This window comes from Coniosporium apollinis (genome assembly GCF_000281105.1).
Source record: "Coniosporium apollinis CBS 100218 chromosome Unknown supercont1.56, whole genome shotgun sequence".
Lineage (NCBI taxonomy): Eukaryota > Fungi > Ascomycota > Dothideomycetes > Coniosporium > Coniosporium apollinis.
The window spans coordinates 55,028-78,326 of NW_006913318.1; the positions used below are offsets into that span (position 1 = coordinate 55,028).

General features: G+C 53.3%; 7 protein-coding genes across 7 annotated transcripts; 4 read left to right on the forward strand and 3 right to left on the reverse strand.

Annotated features, from left to right (window-relative positions):
- Positions 1-305: 305 nt before the first annotated feature.
- Positions 306-1,613, reverse strand: W97_08479 (uncharacterized protein; the record flags this gene model as incomplete). Its single annotated transcript, XM_007786347.1, has 1 exon — positions 306-1,613. One exon carries the CDS (start codon positions 1,611-1,613, stop codon positions 306-308), a length of 1,308 nt encoding a protein of 435 aa, XP_007784537.1.
- Positions 1,614-5,590: 3,977 nt separating this feature from the next.
- W97_08480 (uncharacterized protein) lies at positions 5,591-6,851 on the forward strand (the record flags this gene model as incomplete). Its single annotated transcript, XM_007786348.1, has 2 exons — positions 5,591-6,005; positions 6,058-6,851. The coding sequence occupies 2 exons, from the start codon at positions 5,591-5,593 to the stop codon at positions 6,849-6,851; spliced, it is 1,209 nt and encodes a 402-aa protein (XP_007784538.1).
- Positions 6,852-7,787: 936 nt separating this feature from the next.
- Positions 7,788-9,008, forward strand: W97_08481 (uncharacterized protein; the record flags this gene model as incomplete). Its single annotated transcript, XM_007786349.1, has 1 exon — positions 7,788-9,008. The coding sequence occupies one exon, from the start codon at positions 7,788-7,790 to the stop codon at positions 9,006-9,008; it is 1,221 nt and encodes a 406-aa protein (XP_007784539.1).
- A 377-nt stretch (positions 9,009-9,385) lies between these two features.
- On the reverse strand, positions 9,386-11,612 carry W97_08482 (uncharacterized protein; the record flags this gene model as incomplete). Its single annotated transcript, XM_007786350.1, has 3 exons — positions 9,386-10,496; positions 10,556-11,510; positions 11,570-11,612. The coding sequence occupies 3 exons, from the start codon at positions 11,610-11,612 to the stop codon at positions 9,386-9,388; spliced, it is 2,109 nt and encodes a 702-aa protein (XP_007784540.1).
- A 1,169-nt stretch (positions 11,613-12,781) lies between these two features.
- Positions 12,782-15,667, forward strand: W97_08483 (minichromosome maintenance protein 3; the record flags this gene model as incomplete). Its single annotated transcript, XM_007786351.1, has 6 exons — positions 12,782-12,857; positions 12,908-12,926; positions 12,978-13,029; positions 13,079-13,125; positions 13,174-13,276; positions 13,325-15,667. The coding sequence occupies 6 exons, from the start codon at positions 12,782-12,784 to the stop codon at positions 15,665-15,667; spliced, it is 2,640 nt and encodes an 879-aa protein (XP_007784541.1).
- A 1,692-nt stretch (positions 15,668-17,359) lies between these two features.
- Positions 17,360-20,838, forward strand: W97_08484 (uncharacterized protein; the record flags this gene model as incomplete). The annotated part of the gene is made up of 2 exons (XM_007786352.1): positions 17,360-17,576; positions 18,131-20,838. 2 exons carry the CDS (start codon positions 17,360-17,362, stop codon positions 20,836-20,838), a joined length of 2,925 nt encoding a protein of 974 aa, XP_007784542.1.
- A 535-nt stretch (positions 20,839-21,373) lies between these two features.
- W97_08485 (uncharacterized protein) lies at positions 21,374-22,009 on the reverse strand (the record flags this gene model as incomplete). Its single annotated transcript, XM_007786353.1, has 1 exon — positions 21,374-22,009. The coding sequence occupies one exon, from the start codon at positions 22,007-22,009 to the stop codon at positions 21,374-21,376; it is 636 nt and encodes a 211-aa protein (XP_007784543.1).
- Between the last annotated feature and the right edge of the window lie 1,290 nt (positions 22,010-23,299).

Genomic DNA, 23,299 nt, shown 5'->3' on the forward strand with positions numbered 1-23,299 from the left:
GGCGGGAGTAGGAAAGATGCAGAAAGAAACATGGTTTGATGTACAGTGCAGAGATGCGGCAGGGTCGACTATATCGCAGTGGGCTTTTCTGTTGCGTACGCGCCTGGTAGGGGTCGTTGTTTGCGAGTCGTTCTGAGGCATGTGTACCAAGGTAGCAAAATTTTCTTTAATCACAAGACGTTCGACTATCATCTTAGATGTCATGGTTGTACTTTCGTTCCCTGGGTATAAGTATCCGTAACTCCTTGCCAGGCAGATCTCGCACACTAAAATTCCAATGCCTCTTGCATCAAACCCCATTGCAATCACCTTCCCCTTGCAGGATCAACCTCCTCATAAGGTGGCGGCGGCTCATCCGGCACGCCCGCCCTCTCCACAAGCTCTACCTCCTCCGTGGCGCCCCGTGCGACCTTCCTTCGTTTCTCCGTACCAGCCACAGCTTGGGCGGTCGCCTCCAGCGGCCTCTTCTCGCCAGTCTTCTCGCTGACAGAGAGCAAGCCCCTGCCCTTCGCTTCTTGGACTAGGGTGTCCAGGAACCTGAGCCTCCATGACTGGCTGGCTGGGTTGGGGGATGTGGTGGTTGAGGATGATGGGGAGAAGATCTTGATTTTGCCCTGGCTGTCTAGAGCAAACGGCGTGCAGGCGACTTTGCTGAGTACGACGCCTGGGTGTGAGAGGTCTAGGGCTAGGTGCTTCTTGAGATAGAGACTTAGGGCCGCGGTGAATGGTCCCGTTGGATTGCTCCTCTCGTCCTTCTCTCGTCCACTGTGTTGCATGCTCAGTGTTCTGCTAGTCTGCCGAGTCTGCTTTTCTGCTGCCGATATTTCCCGGCCCTGTTTGCAGAAGCCCGACACGTCGTCTGCAGCGATTGTGACGTCCAGATTCTTAAGCGAGGGCGTTGCGGAGGGGAAGCACAGCTGTATCCGCACGTCTCCAACAGCTCGGCTTTCTCCATCTCGTGCCGCCGTCTCGCTGTCTGATGGATCTGTCCTCTCATTCCGCGAGAGGACGCCCTCGAGGCTCGAAGCTAGGAAATCGGACCGCAGCCGCAGCGGCGCTATGCGGCAGTCAAATGAGGTCTCGAGATATTCGATCATCTTGTCTCGTACTGCGGCTGGAAGGCGTAGGAGTAATAGCGGGAGAGAGATGAACCCGGGATGTTCCACGTGCGTAGGGATACCTTCGTCAGAGGATCGGAGCAATATGCCGGTATGTGTAGCGCGCGGGTAGCGGAGCTCGATGTGTATTCCCCTCGCCTCTCTAATGGTTGTCCCTGCTCTTCCACTAGCACCCTCGTCGTCATCCTGCTCATGCTCGCCTTCTCGGCCGGCAGGTTCGCGTGGCACCTCTTGCCCTAACACGGTACCCTCGCGCCCCAAGAGCCTCCATCGACACTCCTGTAATTCCCCCTCTTTTGCCTCGCTTCCACCCAAATCTCCATCGTATATTCCGCGCAGCGCGTCTCCCCGCAAGGTCTCTCGTAGGCGATGGGCATGTGTGCTTAGTGTTGTGGCGTCGAAGAGGGAGGCATTGCCGGTGTAGAGGGGCGAAACGCGATAGAGGGTGAAGGTGGAGTTGTAGAGCGGGTTCTGGGAGGTGGTGTCTGACAACATTGGGGTGGGTTGAGGAGAGTTGGAGGGACGCGGGTAGGACGCGCGAGGGTGGACGCGCTGAGGATGGGTTGGGTGGGTTTACGGCGCGTTGATTCGGCAGAGCATTGCAGGGATTGGGGAGCAGGTGATTGTAGTAATGGTTGAGCGCGATGGAATGCGTTTCATGTACTTGAAGACTATCTGCTAGAGGTGTTTATGTTGATTGCACCGGCGCGACTTCGGCGGTATAGTCGGTTTCAAAATGTGCGGCCGTTTGGAAAATGAACTTCATCCCACCCCCCCTCGATTGTCGAAGACCAAAACCACGTTTACACATCGATTTAACGCATAGGATATCACTTAATACTCTCAAAAGATACAGCACAGCTGCAGCTATTTAACAGTTAAAAATTAAGAAGACTAGTAGCATTACGCAGCTAATAATCTACTAGAATACGTAGTTTCGTAGTGCACTTAATTTTTTTTTAAAAGCCCGCATGCTGCTACCTGCACGCCGCTGCCCGCGTGCGCGGTTTTTATTAAAGCTTTCCTACCACGTATCCCTTAAAATACGCCTAGATAAATACTAATCATTAGTAGCTACAGCTGTGCTACATCTTTTAATAGTATTAGGTCATATCCTAAGCGTTAGATCGTTGTGCAAACGTGGTTTTAGTCTTTGACAATCGAGGGGGGGGGGGGGGTTGAAGTTCATTTCCAAACGGCCGCACATTTTGAAACCAACAGTATCTTCACGTACTAATATATAGCCAAAATCGAGCTGGATCTGCAACAACATCAATGGTAAGAAGACCACACTGAAACCGCACGGGTAGTTATTGTCCAGCAGTCGGGCGTTCTCGTGCATCGACTTCGTGAGATGTCCCAGTTGGTCAAACCGTGTTTGAAAGCTACAGCTTTGTTCTTCTGCGACATAGTGGACCTCGACCGTGCCTCTCCGATATCCAATATTCCAACCGATCCGTCGACGGGTAAATCGCAACGGACTATGGGTTTAAGGTTCGTCCGTTTCGTCACACATTCTCGAAGCCATCCATGGATATATACGTTACTCGAGTAGTCCCGGGCACCTGTCCACTGATCAAGCACGTCGTCCTTCCCCACGTTTTGGCTATTCCACAAGACAAAGATAGGCGAAGAAGCGTTGCGGCTACTGCCCACATTGCGGGGTAGAGCGGCTCGGCGCGTGGCCAGATCGGAACCGTCTCTTTTAGCATCGTTCTCGTCTTCAGCCTCCAAATATCAACCTTGTGAAACGCGGAGTTGACACGTGAGGTTGGCTACAGCAATCCATTGAATATCATCCGAGCCCGCATACGATATCTTGCCGGCCACTTCGCTTGCGGCAACAATCTGACCAACACCCGACACATCTACCGGATCAGGTCTACCCCACCGCTCCATCTGCCTCCCCCAGGTGAGATCCTGTGAACTGAGCCCCTGCAGATCGCAGCCCAATTGTGATACTATCCCACAGCTGGAGTCATCAAGCGAGCCCGCAGGACTCCAGACGTCTAGTTCACGCCTCATGCAACCATAAGACTCTAAGACATCGCTGCGCGGTCATTTGACGAGCCGCAAGCATGGTAGGTCTTTGGTATCCTGGACGCGATTGTGCTTCGAACGATACATAAAGCAGATGTGCCCCAAAGCACAATATGAGCGCAACTATAGCATCTTACAGACCTCGATCCCAGAACCTTTCCTCCAGAACCTCGACAACTGCCAAGCACGATGAAGCTCCTCACGATCGTTGCTCTCTTCGCCGCGGCCGTGATGGCTGCGCCAGTTGCCGAGCTTGATGAATCAGCGCCTGCTCATCTACTCATCGTAATGGCCCCCTCCAAAGCTCTCCCGGACTTTTGCTAATCAACCAAGGCTCGGGCATGCTCCAGCAATGCTGGTATGTTTGCCCATAGTCCTACTAAAAACGAAGATATAACTAAGATTCTAGCTTGTGTGAGATATTGCTACACACAGTACAACAGTGCTTCCTTCAACTGCGCAAAATCTAAAGTAGGTGTTCCTCATTCAGCAGTCTGCGGCAACAGATGTCCCGTCGTGTCCCCCTGCGCGTCAAACCCTTCTTTTCATTACTTCTTCAAATGTCTGACGCTTCTCGCTCTAGTGCCAACTGTCCGGTCCTGGCGGAACTGGCCCCTCTTACTGCCAGTGCTACTGCACACGCTCATAGTGCGCTGTGTCAGCTCCCTGGTATTCTCACATGCATTGCGGTGGCATCTGCGGATACAGCTAGAGCGGAAGCCACGGGGGTCAGAGTCTGGGACGGGCTTTTGGTGCTTCTCCCGCTGGATAAGCCTGTTGTATCACAGCGACCTCACTATGGCCTACCGCAACCTGTCAAACAATTTATAAGATGTTCTTATCGGATGAGAAAAGATCGTATAAACAGCCAAAGCTGCTGAGCCTGTCGCAGTCAATAACAAACTACACTTGTCTCATATCGAGCTTGGTTGCTCCGCTTGAACACTCCGTCTGCTTGGTTACTTATCCGTCCTCTGAGAATACAGATTCACACTGAGCCAAGCACCTTCACATACCAACACATGTCCTACATCTCCATAACTAACATCCTCCAAGTTCCGCTTGTGAGACAACCATAAGTAAAGTACTCATGCGGCAAGGAAATTTTGATTGCTAGAGGTCAATTCAACAGCTTTCTGGTAATGAGGTCGTTCAACCAGCTGCATTCATCAACTATACCACAAATAACTGTTACCATGTACTAGAACTGCTTTTGACAGGTCGTGCTTTGATATGCAGCTTTATTTAGTAGCTTAATCTTTGATTATTCAGGCGTTCTGAATTATTGAACTTGCTAAATTCCGTCGTGAGCAAGCTTTGAAGCGGACCTGAAGCGTTCTGCTACCGCTTACCTCCCTCTTGGCAACCAAATACACTTTCCGGCGGCATGGGAGGAGAGTTGTGGAAACAGCTGCACAGCCTTGCAGAATTGGGAATTCAGCAGGCGAATAACTGGCAGGTGGAGAGGCTTACCGGGCCGTCGTGCCGAAGCCTTCGATGAGACTGACATCGGGACCTACGGCGATATGGAGCGGAACAGGAACTGCGCTACCTGTCAACACCTCCTGTACGCGCGCGAGGGGCCGGAGCTGGAGCCAGACACGATTATGCAGCTACATCGAGATAGAAACACGACCATAGAGTGTGAGATCACCGAGATCGGCTATACAGAAGAGTTCCTGCTCGGAGTCCTTCCCTTGAGGGCCAACGACGCCAGCTAGAGTACTGGAGTGCCCCTTGACCAGCACTGGATTGATATGGACAGGATCAAGAGATGGCTCCGCTACTGCGACGGAGCTCACCAAGGCTGCTGCCATCATCTGCCTGATTGGCAGTAAGTGAAACCGAAGAGAGAGCCCTGCACAGGAACCGCTGGAATCCAAGAAAGGCAAGAACTCAGACTCACACGTGCTCTTCGAGCTGAGTCTGTGAGAGTGCATGGAATGAATCTAGACAATGGTAACGGGAACAAAAATCACGCTGAGTACTCCGTGGTGAATATTGCAATCCCCTAGGATTTGTAATGGGTAGATATTGCCATGGTGCCCCTGCCTTATGCAGTGCCGGTTAGTTCGTAGCAGGCAACGACGCAAATCTTCAGCAAAGGTCCCATCTTGGCGGAGTTCGACAGCTTGACAGTCGTCGCGCTTTGCGAGTAGGAGTAATTGTTGCTCTATACCAATTCAAACTGTTCTAGGCGAGTTACATGACAATCACGTGATTCTGCAGGGTCAATCCTCCCTCATCAGTTAGAGAGAATACTGCATGTTGAGAGTGCTGCTTCGTCAGGAGACGGATTTTGGCTTCCGTCACTTTTGTGTTCGGCTGACACGGGTTCGGTTTGTGGCGTGAAATTGCGGAGCGGAGCAGGGTTGATATCGCCGCAAGCTTCGTGTAGTACTCAACAGGAAAGCCGCAAAAGACACATCGTCATGGCTAAGAACCCTCCTGATGAAAGACTGGTCTACTTAGCGTTGAAGAACATCTTCAAAGGAACTGATGCGCAAGCACGCAACCCGAAGACAATTCGCAAGTCCATCCAGAAGCATCAAACCCATCCCGGCATCCGGAGTCTTATCCACGAGCACAGCATCGAAAATGTGTGCAATACGGCCAAAGTTCTCCTTGAACAGCAGATCTTCGAGTCTACACTGAAGGCCAAAATCCGGTTTCCAGAGGTGTTCGAGGTGTCCCCAGCACAGAGCGCAGAGCGCGCAGCGTCTGAGGCTGAAGCTGCAAAGACTGAAGCGGACGCTATCAAAGGTGCGGCTGAGGGTCAAGCCGGGCCTTCAAATTCGGTAGAAAAGGATACAAAGAGAAAGGGAAAGGGAAAGGAGCGGCAAATATGTGTGTCTCTCATTCGAGTAAGGTTTAGTGCACCCGCTAAGAATCGCGGTAGCTTTCCAGGACTCAACTCCTCAATCCCAGAGACGTTCTTTTCCACACGCGAGTATCTCTGTTCCATCGCTTTATCCTGTTTACCTGCCTCTCAGGACTCAACATCGACTCCTAGGAAAGGTACAAGGCATTCTAGAAAACGCTTGTTTCAATTTCGGGCAGAAGACGATGAGAGATGTATTACAAGAGCAGGGATGGGACTGTCCTGAGTCTGGCGAACTCAACCTGTGGTCCAAAGTGTTTCTAGTGCATGAAGATAAGTTCGCAGCGGACGAGATGGACGAACTCGGCAAACCGTTCGAAGAACTCCTTGACTCGATGGAACACTTGCGTCATACTGCTGTGCATAGGCTTCGAGTTACTGTGAACAGAATTGAGCAGTTCATGGTGGACTCGGAATCTCTGGCAAGATTGCTACAGGACGAGACCTGCGCTAAAACCCTATCGCGACTCCGACGCGAAACTCAGCTGACCATCGATGAGCTGAGACGCAACAAAGATCTTCTGGAGTCAAGGCTTGCGGAGACGCTGAAAAGAATCGCCGCTCAGAGACTTGAGTTGGACCGCCTTGAGCAGACGGCAATGGAGGACATGTCGAGGGAGGACGAAGAGTATCAAAGTTTTGCCGGCACAAACCTGGAGCAAACTATCATGTCGCCCGAGACGATCGTACAGAGCGTAGCCACCACAGAAAACGAGACAGGTTCTGAAGCAGATGTGGACGTCGATAGCTTTGATGAAGCTGATGTTGGTCATGTGAGTGAAAAAGTATCTTGGTCTGGAGCAGCCGCATAGTTTTCATGTAGTGTTTGAATGATTTGTGCTTTTCGCCACAGTGCTTAGTTGTGTACAACTCAAGCGAAACGAGATTCTTAATGATGGTGTAAATCAACTCCATATGCCGTCTTAGTGCTGTTAATGGACGTCCTCGGGCAACCTTTCTACATACCAATCTGAGTTCTCTGCGGTATCTAGCATTACAGTTCCGGGTCTGAGTGTACTGATTTCAAAGCAGACCAAGCATCCACTTTGGTAAATTCATATCATATGAAAGAGGTATGAAACTGCAGCCGTGCCGGAAGTGAAGTCCTGAGCTTGCGGGAGGCAGTGACAGGGTGTGTATGAACTACGAAGATCGAGTCTATGAGTTCAGGTCTTGCCTCAGCGGAAGAGAATTCAGATTGTGGATCTCTTCATGTACCTCTCAACCGAATCTTCTACCAAGGCTGGGTCATGTCGAATGGTTTCATTTACTTCTGCGTTCTTTCAGAGTCATGAACACGGATCTAAAGACATCTATGCGTTGGCTGCGGCTTGGAATCCTACTGGCGTGTTGCCACGGAGCACTTTGTACGCTTCACCGGGCGTAAGTGGCGCCTACAGATAGCCGAGAGAGATTTCTGTCGAGCAGCCACGTTGGTGGTGAAGCAGTCCACATGACATAAGTGCCTTTCATTTCCCTCTTTTTATCCTCCGCTGCTCCCGCTTCATCCAGACAGAAGCATATCGAGTGTTCAACTCCATCCTTGACTCTTCCATTGCCTTGACAGCCTTTGCATATCGCAGCCACTTGCACAACTCTGACTACGACCTCCATCAGCCCCAGCCACCATCCAGGCTCGGCGCGCCTAGCCATCCATCAACCACCAACCCACTGAAGCACTCTCTCGTCCACAACCCTCCTCGGTCCATCACATCACAGCGCTCAACCCATTCCCCTCACCACGAACCATGTCCGCTCAACCCCCCGCCATCTACCGCGACGGCTTCATGTACTTCGACAGCCGCATGCACCTCGAAGTGCGCCAATTCGAATGGCACGCGCGCGCCACCGCCTCCGAGCTACGCGCGCTCCTCCTCTCCGGTCCCGTCCCGCCCTCAAAGGAAAAACCAGTGATGTGGTGGGAGGCCCAGATGCGCCACTACGGCTTCGCGCCGACCAAGTACTCCGACAAGAACAAGGCCAAGGTCAAGCTCGCTAGGCTCTTGACGGCGGGCACGTTAGCCGTGCCGGAGCATATTCTGAAGATCGAGGAGGGTATGAGGGAGGAGTATGTGGAGGCGGCAAAGAGGATGGGGATTGTGTTGCCTGCGGCTGAAGCTGAAGCCGCGCCTACCGCCCCAGCTGCTCCTCCTGCCAGCACTAAACCCGTCGACGCCCCCATCCCCGCCTGGAAGCGCAACCTCCTCCCCGCCACCGACGCCCCGCCACCGCTCCCCCGCCGCTACGACGCCGCTTTCACCCGCGCGGCAGCCGTAGCCCACAAGCGTATCCGGCTCGCCGAAGGCATCACGGAAGATGAGCGGGTGGATCTAGGCGTCGCGGCTGCATATGGCGCCGAGGACGAGAAAGAGGCGGCGGCTGCGGCGGCGGCGGAAGCGAGGCGAAGAAGGCCGACCGAGATACCTGGATTCTGGGGGGCGAGATACAAAATTACGGAGGGGAAGAGGGAGGTTGCTGCTAGGAGGAGGTTCGTGGGTGGTGGGAGGAGGAGAAGCGGGAAGGATGCGGAGGGTGGGAAGGCGGCAGTGGAGGGTGGACGGAGCACTGGCGAGAGCGCGGATGAGTGGGAGAATGTTGGAGGACGAGAAGGTCGGAGCGAAGGGGAAGAGAACTCTGGAAGATGGGAAGCGGAGCAGGGCGGTACTGCTCGGACGGCGGAGCGGATTACGAGGGTTGACGACGAGCCAAGGAAGAAGCGAGCCAGAGGACAAAGCTCTTCATATGGCCCTGAGGCTGGGGCTGAGAGTGACCATGAACAGGCATCAATGGTTGATGAGAGCTTCACGACAGAGACGTTGTCACGAGTGATTGAGGAAGGGAATGAGGCTCATGACGATGGGGATGAAGATGATGAAGACGTGCACGACGAAGAAGCTGGCCTGAAGTATGGGCATGGTGATGACTCCGACGATAGCGATGGCTCAGATGAAGGACTCTTTGTGCGTTGAGACGGGCAGAGGAATGGTTTCGGTTTGCGCCTCTACTAGAACCAAGAGTACCACCAGAGAAGACGGTTGATATTCAAGGGCTCTTCTAGCGACATTCAGCTTCTTGGTGCAGCAGCGGACCAGACTGCATTGAAGACAAAACAGTTGTAAAGTAGCGACTTAGAACTCGGAAGAAGCAGAACGAATCTCTTAAAGTAAATCTGTAGTACATTGGCGTTTGATAGCATAATCATGAGTGAAACGAGCCAAGACAAGCGCTTCCGCCGTACACCACTGGTTCAATGACATAAACTACACTGAAACTTAGACTCTAGGACATCGCGCCCAAAACTCCTGCACCAACACTGCGAAGACCCTAGGGTAGCGAACTCAAACCACTACTGCCGTCCAAAGTAGGCTTGCTGACCTCCATACGCCGGCGGAGGCGACATCTGATCGGTCATCATTGGCGTATCGACCGGTACCGCGCTATAAGTGTAACCCTGCTGCGGATGCGACTTCTGTTCGTACTGCTGAACGACCGGAGCGGCGACTGCAGGCGCACTCCAAGGCGTGGGCATCGGGAACTTGTGAGCGAAGATTGTGGTGACCGGGACGCAGGCATCCCTGCCCTTCCAGTCTGTAACGCCACGCCCCTCAAAGGCCATGCGCTGAAGCTGGAGCGTCTCGCCCTCGATCCACTCGAGGCGCTGGTAATGACCCTTGCCGGTCGACTTCATGACCCAGTGGACGATGTCAGTGAGCCAGCAGTTGAGCAGGATGATGACTGTGCCGCCACCCATTATGATGCAGAGGCCGACGACACTAAATGATGAGAAAGCGGTGCTGCGGATCTTCTGGCTGCTGCACATCTTCAGCTCGTCGCTTGCTTGTGGCGTGATGACGTATTCTGTAGACCTCGTGCCAGCCCGAATCTCGATGTCAGGCGGCGAGGCATACTCGACGACCCTTCGCTGTGTCAATGCCATGGAGACGTTCTGCAGATTCTGGACTTCGATCTCCCACTGGTTGTCGCTGAGTTTTGATGAAACGAAGTTGCTGCCCCAAAGAAAGTCTGGTGCCACCAAGGCCCGGCTCTTGAGCATGAACAGGATGTGCTGCAGTCGGGAGTCGCGAACAGCTCTCCACAGCACTTTGTACGTCGCCATTTGGTTCTGGTTGAAGTGGAGATCTGGGTTCACCGTAGAATTGACGTTGAACAGTCCTGTCAGCGGCGTGCATATGTCGCCATTGCAGAACTGATACTGCTCTGTGCAGGCTAGGACAGATTGAATCGTGTTTGGGTACCACAACCATGCGTCGTCCTCAACACCAATGTCCCTGTTGGCTCTTTCAATGTTGGCCCTGAACCAGGGGTCCATGACCTCTTCCGTGTAGCGGGCGTTGTTCGTGAGGCTCAAAAGGGTGACGTCAGCGTCCTCTTTGTGAAAGTCGTCTATCGGCTCGAAATCATGGAGATCCGTCGCTCCGCTGAATGCGGAGTAGCCTCTGCAGCGCTTGTCAGCCGCCTTATCCGGGAATCAAGCTAGGCTTTTGTTAGGACTTACTTCAAGGTGTAAGGCTCTGTAGAGGTGAGGAAAGAAAAGTTGCTGTAGGAGAAGGTGAAATTGGTGCCCCACATGTAGTTGTACCCCATGTCGTAATAGACGTACGTGTTCCCTTCGATCCTCTCAAAAACTTTAGGAAGAGTTACATTGGACCAGCCGTCAGTCGTCCAAGTGCTGTACCTGTTGTCCGCATCGATGGGCGCACAAGTCGTGACTTTTCTGTACTTTACTCGGTCTCCTGGTGGCATGTTGATGCCCAGATGGCTGTCCGAATCGATGTATCCAGAATCAACAGAAAAGGCGTTGGTGGTGTTGCAGACCCCATCGGGAAAGGGGCACTGTGCCTTCCCGTCCACCTGGGAATTGATTCGCGGCTGTGCATAGGTGGAACAAATAGAACCCCAATTGCTGGCCGACTCCCCATAGCACTGGCGGGCGTAGCTAGAGCCTTTTTGCAGGGTAGAGTGGGCCGTAGTGTACAACGCATCTGCAATGTCGTAGTCGTGTTGATTGTAGGTGTCACCGAGACTTAGAGCCCTCAGCTCTTCTGTCCATCCACAGATGGGGCTTCGAATAAGGACCTCGTCCCCAACAGAAGTGACTCGAGACGAGAAGATACCGCAGATGGCGAAGATGATCATGTGTGAGACGGTGATTATCATCAAGGGAACGTTGCGCCGGATTGCGCCGTGGGTGTTGTTCTTCCAGTTCCAGCCGAGCTTTGTGAGGAACCACAGCACGCTGGAATCGCTAAGAGCATTCCGCAGCACGGCTTGCTGTTGATGGTAGAGGCCGTCTCGCTCTTCAGGAGTCGACCGCCATTGGTGCAGGCAGAAGCAAATGATACTCCACAGGTGAGCGCCCGCCCATCGCACGAACAGCGCAAGGAAGGCGACGAGATAGGCTCCATGGTCGGCGGAAATGGTCACGGTAGAGCCCAGAACTGAACCCTTGGCTTCAATGCTGTCAGTGAGTCGCCTTTCTATAATCTCGTGACATAGCTTTTGCACGTACTCCAGTTGACCCAAGTGCCGATGTATACTGGGCTGTCCGCCATGGCGATAAGTGCTCCGCGATGCCAATCAAGGGAGACGGCCAACAGCAATTCTTTCCAAGAGACAATCGAAGAGAAGCTTGACCTACGTCTGAGGCCGGAATGGGATGGGTTGGGGTATTTACCGTCCGCGCCCTTGAGTTCAGCCCGAAGGCTCAGTGGCAGAGCTCACGGCGCTAAGGCAGCCATGTCGGCATAGATAGCAGGCTGCTGCTCGAGCGCAGTCCACATTGAGGATAGCAGAGCGACAGGGCTTAGTCTAATACGATGTTGCACGTCTTGGCCTGCGGGAAGGAAATGCTGGAGTTGAAGCTCGTTGGGCGGCTGTGCATGAGCTGAAGGATAGCACCCAGCCACGCTGGGGACCATGGAAGCTTGTTCCGCGCCAAGCGAGTCGTTTAAGCACAACTGGGAGCCGAGCGTCGTCGCCGGCAGTTTTGGAGTGAAAGGGAGTTCTTACATAGGGGCAGCGAGGAGCCGTCATGAACTTACTCCTTGCAGAGCGGTGTTTCATGAGGCGGGCCATGTTGATAACAGCACTCCACCAAGCTAGCTCCACCAAGCTAGCTTGAGTGCTCTACCGTGACGGCAGTAACGTGAAGCTAGAAATAGAAATAGAAACGGCCTCGTACAGCCTGAAATGTTTGAGCCTCACAGACGCCATGTCGTGTGAGACTGTAGTGACTGTCCCACAGAGGAGACTTACGGAGCCCAGCCCAGCCCAGGATCGTGGCAGCTTCTGGTACCGCGTACCGCACACATCGGAAGAGATATGAAGAAGTACCTACTTAGGCATGTACCCCGTACGCAAAAATGCCCAAAACGGTAAACTCCTGAATTCCCGCAAGGCACGATCGAGCGGATGGCAGACTCGATGAGATCCGTCCCGTGCCCCAGGTGAACGGGACGGGACACGTGACCTGATCACTGAGAAATCCACTTTACGCGCTGAGCCATGCGACGCGCGCTTTTCGCGTTGTAGTCGTCCATCCCTATCAACAATCACCACCAGTGAGCCCCTCCACCAGCAGACATTCCGGCGACTTGAACCACACAACGCCAATGTTCTCTTGGAATTAATCAGGTTACAGCCGCTTTCACCTGAAGACCTCAACACCTCACTGCCAGCAATAGCAAACATCAGGCGCTCCTAAAGCGCTTCCACAGACAGCATGGACGGCGGCATACAGCTGCGGGATGAGGCGGTACGAGATCGCATACGAGCCGCGGAAGAGTTCTTGGATCCAAGTAGGTGTATCATCTGCGAGTGTGCTAGACTACCACTTACATGGAAACAGATGACCCTCGAGCGCGGAGGTACTGTCAAACTGGCTCCTTGAAGCGGCGCCGCCATTGACAACAACGCAGTTACCGAGCCGATGTTGTACTGATGCTCAACCGTGGTCTTCGACGACTCACAGTACGCCCTCCATCCGCAGATACTTGGGCGTTGACTAACACACTCACAGGTCAGCATAGACGAAATCAGAGCGCATAATAGAGAGTTGGCAGACGGGTAAGCGCCTCAACTTGTGCTTTGAACAATGCAGCTAAGAATCCGCAGACTGCTCAACACTCCCTTCGATTTCTCCCTAGCGTTCGACCGAGCACTCAAGAACATCGTAACCGCATTACCGAATCGACCTCCGCATGAGACTGCCGACGATGTGGTAAGAGCCCACGACAACAACTACATAGGCGCAGGCTAAAACGAGCAGATGTACTACTGCGCGTACATTGGCAGCTTCGGCGAGTTCTCCTGCAATCCTCGCACCCTCAGCTCCTCCCATCTCAACCACATGGTCTCCCTCGAAGGCATCGTCACAAAATGCTCGCTCGTTCGACCAAAAGTCGTCAAGAGCGTGCACTACAGCGAGTCGGAGCTGAAGTTCCTCTTCAGAGAGTACGTAGACCAGACGATGACAGCAAGCGGCGCTACAAGCACAAGCGTATACCCTACGGAAGACGAGAAGGGGAAACCGCTGATAACGGAGTACGGATATTGCACATATCGTGATCATCAGACGATCTCCATACAAGAAATGCCCGAACGAGCACCTGCTGGCCAGCTGCCTCGAGGCGTCGACGTAATCATGGACGATGACCTGGTCGACCGTGTCAAGCCAGGTGACAGGATACAGCTTGCTGGCATCTACAGATCCCTAGGAGCCCGCGGCGCAGGTAGCGGCAGTGCGACCTTCCGGACACTGATATTAGCGAACAACGTCATTCTGCTCTCCTCGAAGTCCGGCGGTGGGATCGCGCAGGCTACAATCACTGACACTGACATCCGCAACATCAACAAGATATCGAAAAACAGGAAAGTGTTTGATTTGCTGTCACAGTCCCTAGCACCGAGTATCTATGGCCATGACTACATTAAGAAGGCGATTCTACTCATGCTGCTGGGCGGTATGGAGAAGAACCTCGATAATGGTACTCATCTGAGAGGGGACATCAACATCCTCATGGTTGGTGATCCGTCGACCGCAAAATCCCAGCTTCTCCGCTTCGTCCTGAATACCGCGCCACTTGCCATCGCCACAACCGGACGAGGATCTTCCGGCGTCGGTCTCACAGCTGCCGTGACCTCGGACAAGGAGACGGGCGAACGTCGCCTCGAAGCAGGTGCCATGGTTCTTGCTGACCGTGGAGTCGTCTGTATTGATGAGTTCGACAAGATGAGCGATATCGATCGAGTCGCCATCCACGAAGTCATGGAGCAGCAGACTGTGACCATTGCCAAAGCGGGCATACACACTTCACTCAACGCGCGTTGTAGTGTCATCGCTGCCGCGAATCCCATATATGGCCAGTACGATACGCACAAGGATCCGCATCGGAACATCGCTCTGCCTGACTCCCTACTCTCCCGTTTCGATCTGCTCTTCGTGGTCACGGATGACATTGATGATGTTCGGGATCGCCAGGTTTCTGAACACGTCCTGCGGATGCACCGCTACCGCCAGCCCGGCACTGAAGAGGGCGCACCAGTCCGGGAAGAAGGCGCGCAGTCCCTCGGCGTCGGGCTGGATCAGGAGGCCGACGCCAACAGGCCGACAGATGTCTACGAGAAGTTCAATGTTATGCTGCACGCCGGTGTTACAGTAACCATAGGCCGAGGTGCTGCCCGACGGGTCGAAGTTCTTAGCATCCCCTTCATCAAGAAATATATCCAGTACGCCAAATCGAGGATAAAGCCTGTACTCACTAAGGGCGCCGCGGATCACATCATAACCACATACTCGGCGCTACGAAACGACGAGCTAGAAGGCAACCAGCGAAAGACCTCGCCCATGACAGCCCGTACGCTTGAGACGCTGATCCGTCTCGCGACCGCGCACGCAAAAGCAAGGCTCTCGAACCGCGTCGAGCAGAAAGATGCCGAGCAAGCAGAGGAGGTCCTCCGCTTCGCCCTGTTCAAAGAAGTCGTGGCCGATGAGCGCAGAAAGCGAAGGAAGATTAGTAGAGCCCCTGACGCCATGTCCACGGACGAGGACAACTCGTCCGACGACGACGGCGGCGATGAGACTCAGAGGACGCGTAACGGTACCACGCCTCGCACACCTTCGCGCAGGCACGGCGGACGGAAGACGAGGAGCCAGGCCGCGACTAACGGGACCGCAGCCACGAACGGCCATGCGTCGGGCTCTGCGGATGAGGATGATGCAGACGATGACCTCTACAGCGGCACCCCGCGCACGCAACGCACGCGCACCAGCCGCACAAACGGCACAGCAGCAGTCTCGTCCTCGCAGTTCTCGATGGCGTCGTCGCAACCAGCATCGCAGTTACTGCCGTCGCAGACAGAAGAAGACTCGCAGAACACGACGCAAGGTGCCCAGGCGGATGAGACTATCACTGCGGCGCGGCTGCAGACGTTCCAGACGGCGCTGGGTCAGCTCATCGATGGGCCGTTGTTTGCTAATGATGCTGCGGATGTTGAGCCCCTGGTTGGGGCTGTTAATGCCAGATTGCCGGGCGGGCAGGCGCAGTTTGGGGGGGCGGAGGCGGAGAGGGCGCTTGAGGCGCTGAGTGAGAGGAACAAGATTATGTGAGTTCTTGACATGCATTCATTGAGTGATCGGCTGCTGATTTGTGATTGCAGGTATTCTGGAGGCATTGTGTACAAGATTTGATGGGTCTGCGTTTCTGCCTCCGCGTGTCAAAGTTCGTATGGGTGGAGTTTGTAGGATGGATTCCTGGGTCGTTAGGATGAGGTACATGAGTGTAGGGGGATCGCGGCTGAGAAACGCATGAAGTGGCTCGAAGGGAACTGGCATTCGTACATGATGTACACCCGCTTAGGTCTTTCGATTTGGATAGTCTTGCAGTGTGTCTACGCTCTGACGATTCGAGAACAAAGACACATACTCTTTTCATTGAAACTACGAAGGCCTATGATGTCCCGCCTCCACTATGGAGCATTGTCACCAGGGGGATCGATTAGTTATCAATCCCTTCTCTAACTGTACTATTCGACTGTTATTCCATGCCATTCCATGTGATTTCAAAGTTGCAACTTATCTACTACAGCCTGCCAGCAAGAATCAAATAACGACATACAATAGTAGGTATTTGTTAGTGGTTACCCGCCCTACTAATAGTCTATCAGCGAGCCTCGAAGAGGTTTTCTTTACTATCCTAGGAGGTGGGTAAGTTTCAGGTGAATACAAGTAATATATACAGTGGTGTATCACCATAACTCACCTACCGTGGCGTAGCAAAGTAGCCCCCACACTTCCCGCAGCTGGGGTCACTAGCGCGCCACAAGCGCTTCGGAGATGGCAGGTCGTCAGGCATTATGTTCCCTTTTTATATCCTTGACCGGTAGCTAGCGAATCGAAATGTTCTGTGGCTTACTTCCAAACGTCTAAGCCGCATCCTGAATTGTACCATGGCGTGTTATTCAGGCAGATTCCACCCTTCGTTGAAAAGATGTGTTCACCCAAAACGTCCTGTCTCTTCGCAAGCAGAAGGAGGTCGCTGCATCATCAATGGATCCTCCAGTCTCACCGGTAGAACTGGACCAGACAAGATACAGTGCTGCGCACAGTCGTTTGAACCCGAGGGAAACATCTACGGGTTTGCAAGATGAAGCTCCGAGAGTCAGCATTCCTCACGGGTCGGAAGAAGAAGGACCTGAGCATTGTCTCTTGCCTTCAGAAGAGCGACGATCATTGAAGGAACCAACGCTTCATGTCACTCCCGACGACACTGACCTGCGGGCATGGAACGTTAAGTCCAAAAGTCCAGAAGTCTCAGACGATCAAAACTTCTGGAGCCCACTGTTTTTACGACCTTCAGTCCTGGTCCTTTTCATGCTGTTGTTTATCATCATGTTGGTCGCGTTGGAGGTACTTAATCACATTTCGAAATCCAATCATGGCCTGAGCACGACGGAGCGCAGCAAGCGATATCTCTGGACTTATGGGCCTGTTGCTGGTAATCCTTCCTTCATATACTTCCGTACTTGATTGCGAGCACTGCAGCTAATGCATTATGAAGTCTTCGCTGTTGTCGCCGCCTTTTGGGGCCAAGTTGAGTATCGAACCAAGCAGGTAATGCCCTGGCGAGCCATGGCCACAGGTCCGACACCAGCTCTTAAAAGCGTACTTTTGGACTACTTATCTCCGTGGAATGCCTGGGCTATAATTTCAGCAATCAGAGCGTCACACTACGTTGTTGTGCTGGCCATCATTGGTTCACTTATCATAAGATTCGCATTAGTCGTGTCGACGGGTCTTCTCATGCTTCAAAGCGTGGCTATCAAAAACCACGATACAAGACTTCTCGCGACCGACACATTTGACCTTGCCTTTAACGGAAGCTTTTTCACCGACAACAGTATTGATTTCAAATCATCGTTTGCCGCTTATGGGACGAGTGTGATGAATATGAGCTACCCTAAGGGCACTACTAGTCAATATGCGGTGCAATCTTTCAACACCTCTGACCAGACTATCGGTAAGTTATCAGTCTTCTTTTCCAGTCGTTAAATCTGCATATCTGCTGTCCGGTGATTGGGATTTCGGTAATGAGCGATGGTGTTTTGCGTGCACATTGATAGTACGGCAAATCCTCTGTGTGCCTAGATGGCACCTTAAGCGGAAACAATCCTCGAATGCGAAGCTTTCATATCAGCAAAAGGGGCCTGTTCGACCATCTGAGCATCAGAACTCAAACTCAGCATCTACCCGAGTCCCTCTCGACGCGGTCTCTGCTACATTGATGCTGGGTCTGCTGAGACACCATTCCCCAACCCGACAAATCGAGCTGTTTCATTATCTGAGGAAAATTCTAACCAATCTCTGTAGCCTATAATTCCATTCTTCAAGGGACCGTCGATGTCTTTTCAGCGGAACTTCAATGTGAAAGCGCAAGTCTTGTGTTAGATGGACGCAATGACGGGGGGTCCATCCTAGCCACGATTCAGACCCCGACTTGTCGCATACATACGCTGTTCGACCCTGATGATTTTAATACTAAGGTGCCCGGCGACACTGATGAATCTCACACAGAGGCATCCACCGATATCTTCGGTAGTTTTTACATCCGCAACTGCTCCAATCAGCCGCCTGGGGATGATGGGAACCGGCTTGTGTTCTCTATTTTACGGGCCGACCAGGACAATGTGAGCTCGACGATCTTGATATGCGAGCCTCGATACGCTGTTCGTCGTGCATCTGTCTCTTTGACGGAAGCCGAAACACCCAGCGGTACCGGTGTCAGTGTCGACCTTGATTCAGACTCGAAATTCACACTGCCGATGGTATCTAATTGGGATATTGCCATGGGCTTTCGAAGTGCACTACAAGCGGCTCCAGCAAAATTTGACGAGCCCTTTAAAAACAGCCGAGATAAGAACAGTAACCCGCCGGTCGTAGCGGGTTCTACTTACGATGTCTTCTTCCGATTCTTGAATACAACGCTGCCCCACTCTACGATTCACACCCGCAGTCAGGAAGAGGCAAATCTTGATCTCATGAACACCCTCATGGACACAGAGGTATTCAAAACACATGCGAGCCAACTTTTTACTTCCATAACGGCTCAACTTGCAAAAGAGTATCTAATGATACCCACTAATGAGTCATTCATTGGTACTTCGATCTCTACCCAGCAACGTCTGCACGTTCGTGTGGTGTCGCTTAGGCTCATGGAAGCTTCTCTTGGCCTCCTTGTCGTTATCGCTGCCGCCATAGCTGCACTCAAGTCACCTTCAGGCGTTACCCGTGATCCAAGCTCTATCGGCGAGCTCTCAGCGCTTCTAGTCGGCTCTCCTGAGTTCGTGGAGTCCGTTCGTAGCACCGGTGCTCAATCCATGACCAGAATTGCTCGCCTACTTTCAAGTCGACTTCACGAGAGCTGTATTGACCGAAGTGCGGACCGGACGGCGAGATTCCGCATCCAGACAATCATCGATTTGAAGGCCGGCACGCAGGAAGAAGAGCGTTACAAAGAATGGGGCAACTCCAATGGCTCTGACACCATCGAATGGTGGCAACCATTCTCTGTCACAATCGTAGGTCGAACGGTGTTGCTCGTAGTAGCTACCGCCGCCATTATCACTTTGGAGTTGCTGTACCGGTCCTCGCAACGACACGGTGGTATCGCAAATTTGCCATCTGACGATGCAAGATACGCCTACACTTATGTTCCAGCTCTGGTTATGACAATCATTGCTGCCCTTTTCAGTTCACTCGATTCGTCTCTGAGAATCTTCCAGCCCTATCGTAATCTTCGAATAGGCGGATCAAGCGCACAACAAAGTATTCTGGATGATCAACTCGGGAAAATGTCCATACAAGCGTTATACAGTTCTCTGTCGAAGCGACAGTTTGCTGTTTCGGCTTCGACCCTTGCTGTCCTCCTTGCTCCATTTTTGAGCATCGCAGTCAGCAGCCTATATGGACTGGACTCATTCGTTTCGCAGTATCCCGTTGTCGTTCGACAAATGAACGGCTTTGATCCGGAGTTGTCCTTGCCCGACTACTACGATACACAAGTCAAGGATGGAGCCAGCGCGGCCGCCATGGTGATGGGTGCTAATCTATCTTTTCCCGCTTGGACGTACAACGAGCTCGTCTTTCCGGAACTGGAGCTGGATCTGCTGCCATCTTCTACCCACTTGAACAAAACAGCCTATGAAAGTGGCTCTGCAACCCTGAACCTGATCGTTCCAGATGTTCTAAGAGCTACGGCAAATTGCTCAGTTACTGGAATTTACGGTTACGATTTGACTACGTTGTTCAACTCCAGTTCGAGGTACGGTGCGTATCAGCCCTACATCAACGTATCCGTTCCAAGAGGTTGTGGTGCACCTGGATTCTCCGAATTGTCGGAGACATTTTTAGGCTATCCACCACAAGCATCTTATTTTGCGTGGGTGCAAGACGGTGTGTTGGACGGCGGGATGTCAAACTGCCACACTCCTCTTATGGCCGTTTTGGGACATTGGTGGACAAACGAACGACCCTCGGTACTCCTTTGCAAGCCTTATATGCAGCGAGTAGCAGCCAATATTACCTTTTCGATGCCCGACTTCTCCATCGACTTACAGCATCCCCCAGTGGCCATCGAGTCTACTGCGACCTACTTCTCGAACGCCGCCGTGAACGCTACTCTCGACGGCCGTTTCCAACAATTCATCGACAAATCTAACAATCTCACCCAGTTCTTCTCCACTTTAGTCCACGGCCGTGACGGGATTCCCATAGCCGAGCTCGCCGGGCCGAGCAACGAACAGCGCCTCATAAACGCAGTGGACCATCAGTATCGCGTGCTCATGGCTCAAGTCTACAACACCGCAATGCGGGTCTCGTCCTATCCATCTTCACCGACCAGCGGTGCTGTCTACAGTCAAATGCTTAATGGAACCTTGACCGCTCCAAACCGCAATCGTATTGTTCAGGACCGCGCCTCTACATACGTTCTGGAAGGCATCCTAGCGGCAATGGTGATCTGCGTAATTGTGTCTTGGGTATGCATGGACACCCGACGCGTGCTGCCCAAGAATCCGTGCAGCATTGCTGCGGTCGCGAGCTTGCTGGCTGGATCGGAGATCCTGGGGCAGGAGTTTTTGGGCAGAGGAGCAGAATGGTTAACCGATGAGGAGTTGAAAGAGAAGTTCGAAGGATGGACCTTCAGTCTGGGTTGGTGGGAGCAGGCTGCGGGCGGCAGGAGAAGATTTGGTATTGACGTTGGGAACGCAGATGAAAGCCAATAACGTCAAGGAAGAAGCAGAGGTACAGGTGCCCTCTCAAAACTGTTGTAGCCACTAGAACGTACAGGCAGTCGGGTTCAGCGTCTGCGTTGAAAGTTTCATACAAGAATCTCGTCCTCGATACACACTCATCACAAGTTGAGGGCTGAACGGATTGAAACCTGTCAAGTAAATTCTGTATTCGCTTTGCTTCAGATATCCCGCTGGACAAACAACTATCCAGAAACTCAAGATGCGGAACCCTGCTCGTAGTGGGAAGCAGTTCAAGCTGCATTCTGCTCTAGAAGTCTATGGCGTGATCGTCAGAACGCCCAAGGCCGTGATGGTCGCCAGTCTGCGCCCGCAAGTCCCCCCGCGAGACGCATGAAGCAATCACGGACACCTTACCGCATCATCCATCCTCCACCGCCTCGAAGCCTTTCCTCGACTCGCCCGTGCTTTGTCCAAGCCCATAACCAGCATGACGGCGAGCCTTCACTTCAGCGTACCCCAAATCATAGAGTTGTTCCCTGATACATTGGACAAGCCCTCTTCCTCTTCACCCCTTGCCCCCCACAACCCTCCTAACCTTCTCAAGCAGAAGTCCACTCTCCCTCCCCAACTTCCGCTTGCCATCCCTCCCACCTCCCCTCGCTTTCGCCATGGCCTTCCGAAACCGCTCCCGCTCCGCCAACTTCGCCTCTCGCTGCCGCTCAGCCTCCTCGCGCGCCGCCTGCCGCGCTTCTGCTTCCGCTTTGCGCTGAGCCGCGTACGCCGCTTCTTTGCCGAAGGTCTCGTGGCGGGGTTTCTTGGGCTTACGCTCTCGGGGCCTGGTGCGGTCCTTCGTTTCTACGTTTTGGATAGGTGGGGAGGGGGAGCGGTCAAGGCGGGCTTGTCGGGAGGGGTGGAGTTCTAGAGTTGCGGGTGGTTCTGAAGCGGGTTCTGGGGCGTCTGCACCGTCTGCGCCGTCTTCACCGGCCGCAGTCGCTGAAGGGGGATGTCCGTTGAGCTCGCGCTGCTTGATTTTGGCGTAGGACTTCTTGACTTTGGCCTTGTGTATGAGATCTTTCTTTATTTTTTGGACTTTGCGCTTGTAGGTCCCGTCTGGCAAGTTCGCGGGTCCAACGGAGAACCCCTTGTTCTGCTTCTTTGCTGGACGCGAATTGTCGTCGTCTCGTGATCTTTTAAGCGCCATGGTGATGTGCGGTTTGGTTGATATCAGAAAGTGTCGGGGGTTTACGGCGCCTCGGCGAACGGGCTGGCGGAGATTTCCCTGGTGGTGCAAGACGCTGGTGGTGCGAGACCCTTGCAGGAGCATCATCGTGCGGATGGGGCGGGCGGCGACCAACTCCGCCGAGCTTGAACTCGAGCTTCGACTCACACCGTAACGTTTATATGTACCGACTCCTCCTTTCGTAGCACCGCAATCCCGACTTCTCAACGCCTTTGACGGCTTCATCTGCTGGTGGGACCTCTTCTGCAGCTCCGGTATCGTGTGATCTGCAAGGCGCCGTTCATGCGCTCATGCAGCAAAGTACCTTGCCTTTGTCTGCTGCCGGTCGACCTCCACCGCACTTGCTGCTCTTCTACGCAAGACTGAGACAGTGCTGGTGCTGATAAAGCTTCAGGCGGCTCAGCTGCCTTCAACTGATCTTCTGGACTTGCATCACCTCGCCCACGACTGAGGCATCCTGCGTCGCTCTGGCTTCACGACTTCAAGCTAGATCTCCCCGCTCGGATACGATGACCGCATAACCTGCACCCAATACGCCTCTGCCAGTTCGCCAACCCCCTCTCGACCAGCTTCATGAGTGTTTCGGGAGGCCTTCCCTGTCACGATGCCGATATTTCATGACAGAGATGACGCCCCGAGGCCAAACGTGTGCCCGGACCTCGACGCTCAGGTGGTGGAAGGACGAATGGCACAATATGCAGGCTGGGGACTGGGGGGAAGACACGACGACCGAAGCCGCACTTCCAACACCACTGTAGACGCCGAGCCTCGCAGCAATGCAGCTTATACGACCAGCGATAGAAGATCTAGCACCCTCGACCGTGGAGCATTGATCGAAAGAATCAAGAGATGCCAAAGCCCCATAGGCACAACACAGCAAAACGTAAGCGCAAGATAGCTGCAGTCTGCTTGACTGGCCTCCTATATATAGTTATTCGAGCAATGAGAATTCTCTATATAGCGTCATTGGCGACTGACGGATGATGTATAGTTCTCACATCACGTGCCTGAGCGGCCTTCCTCGAGACAGAGGACGTTATCGCCACTATTGCCGGCAGCAGAGATCAAGGACTCAACAAGCGGAGCTGCGGATAATAATGCCCAACAAGCCGGGCTGGAGATCGAGCGCCCGAGATCTGCTTTGCACTCCGGTGACTTCAGGCAAGAGAAGGATACGGCCAGGCATAGGGAAGAAGCTACCGTTCTAGCAACTTCCCCCGTCGTGCCGTGGCACCAAGACTTCCCAGCAGC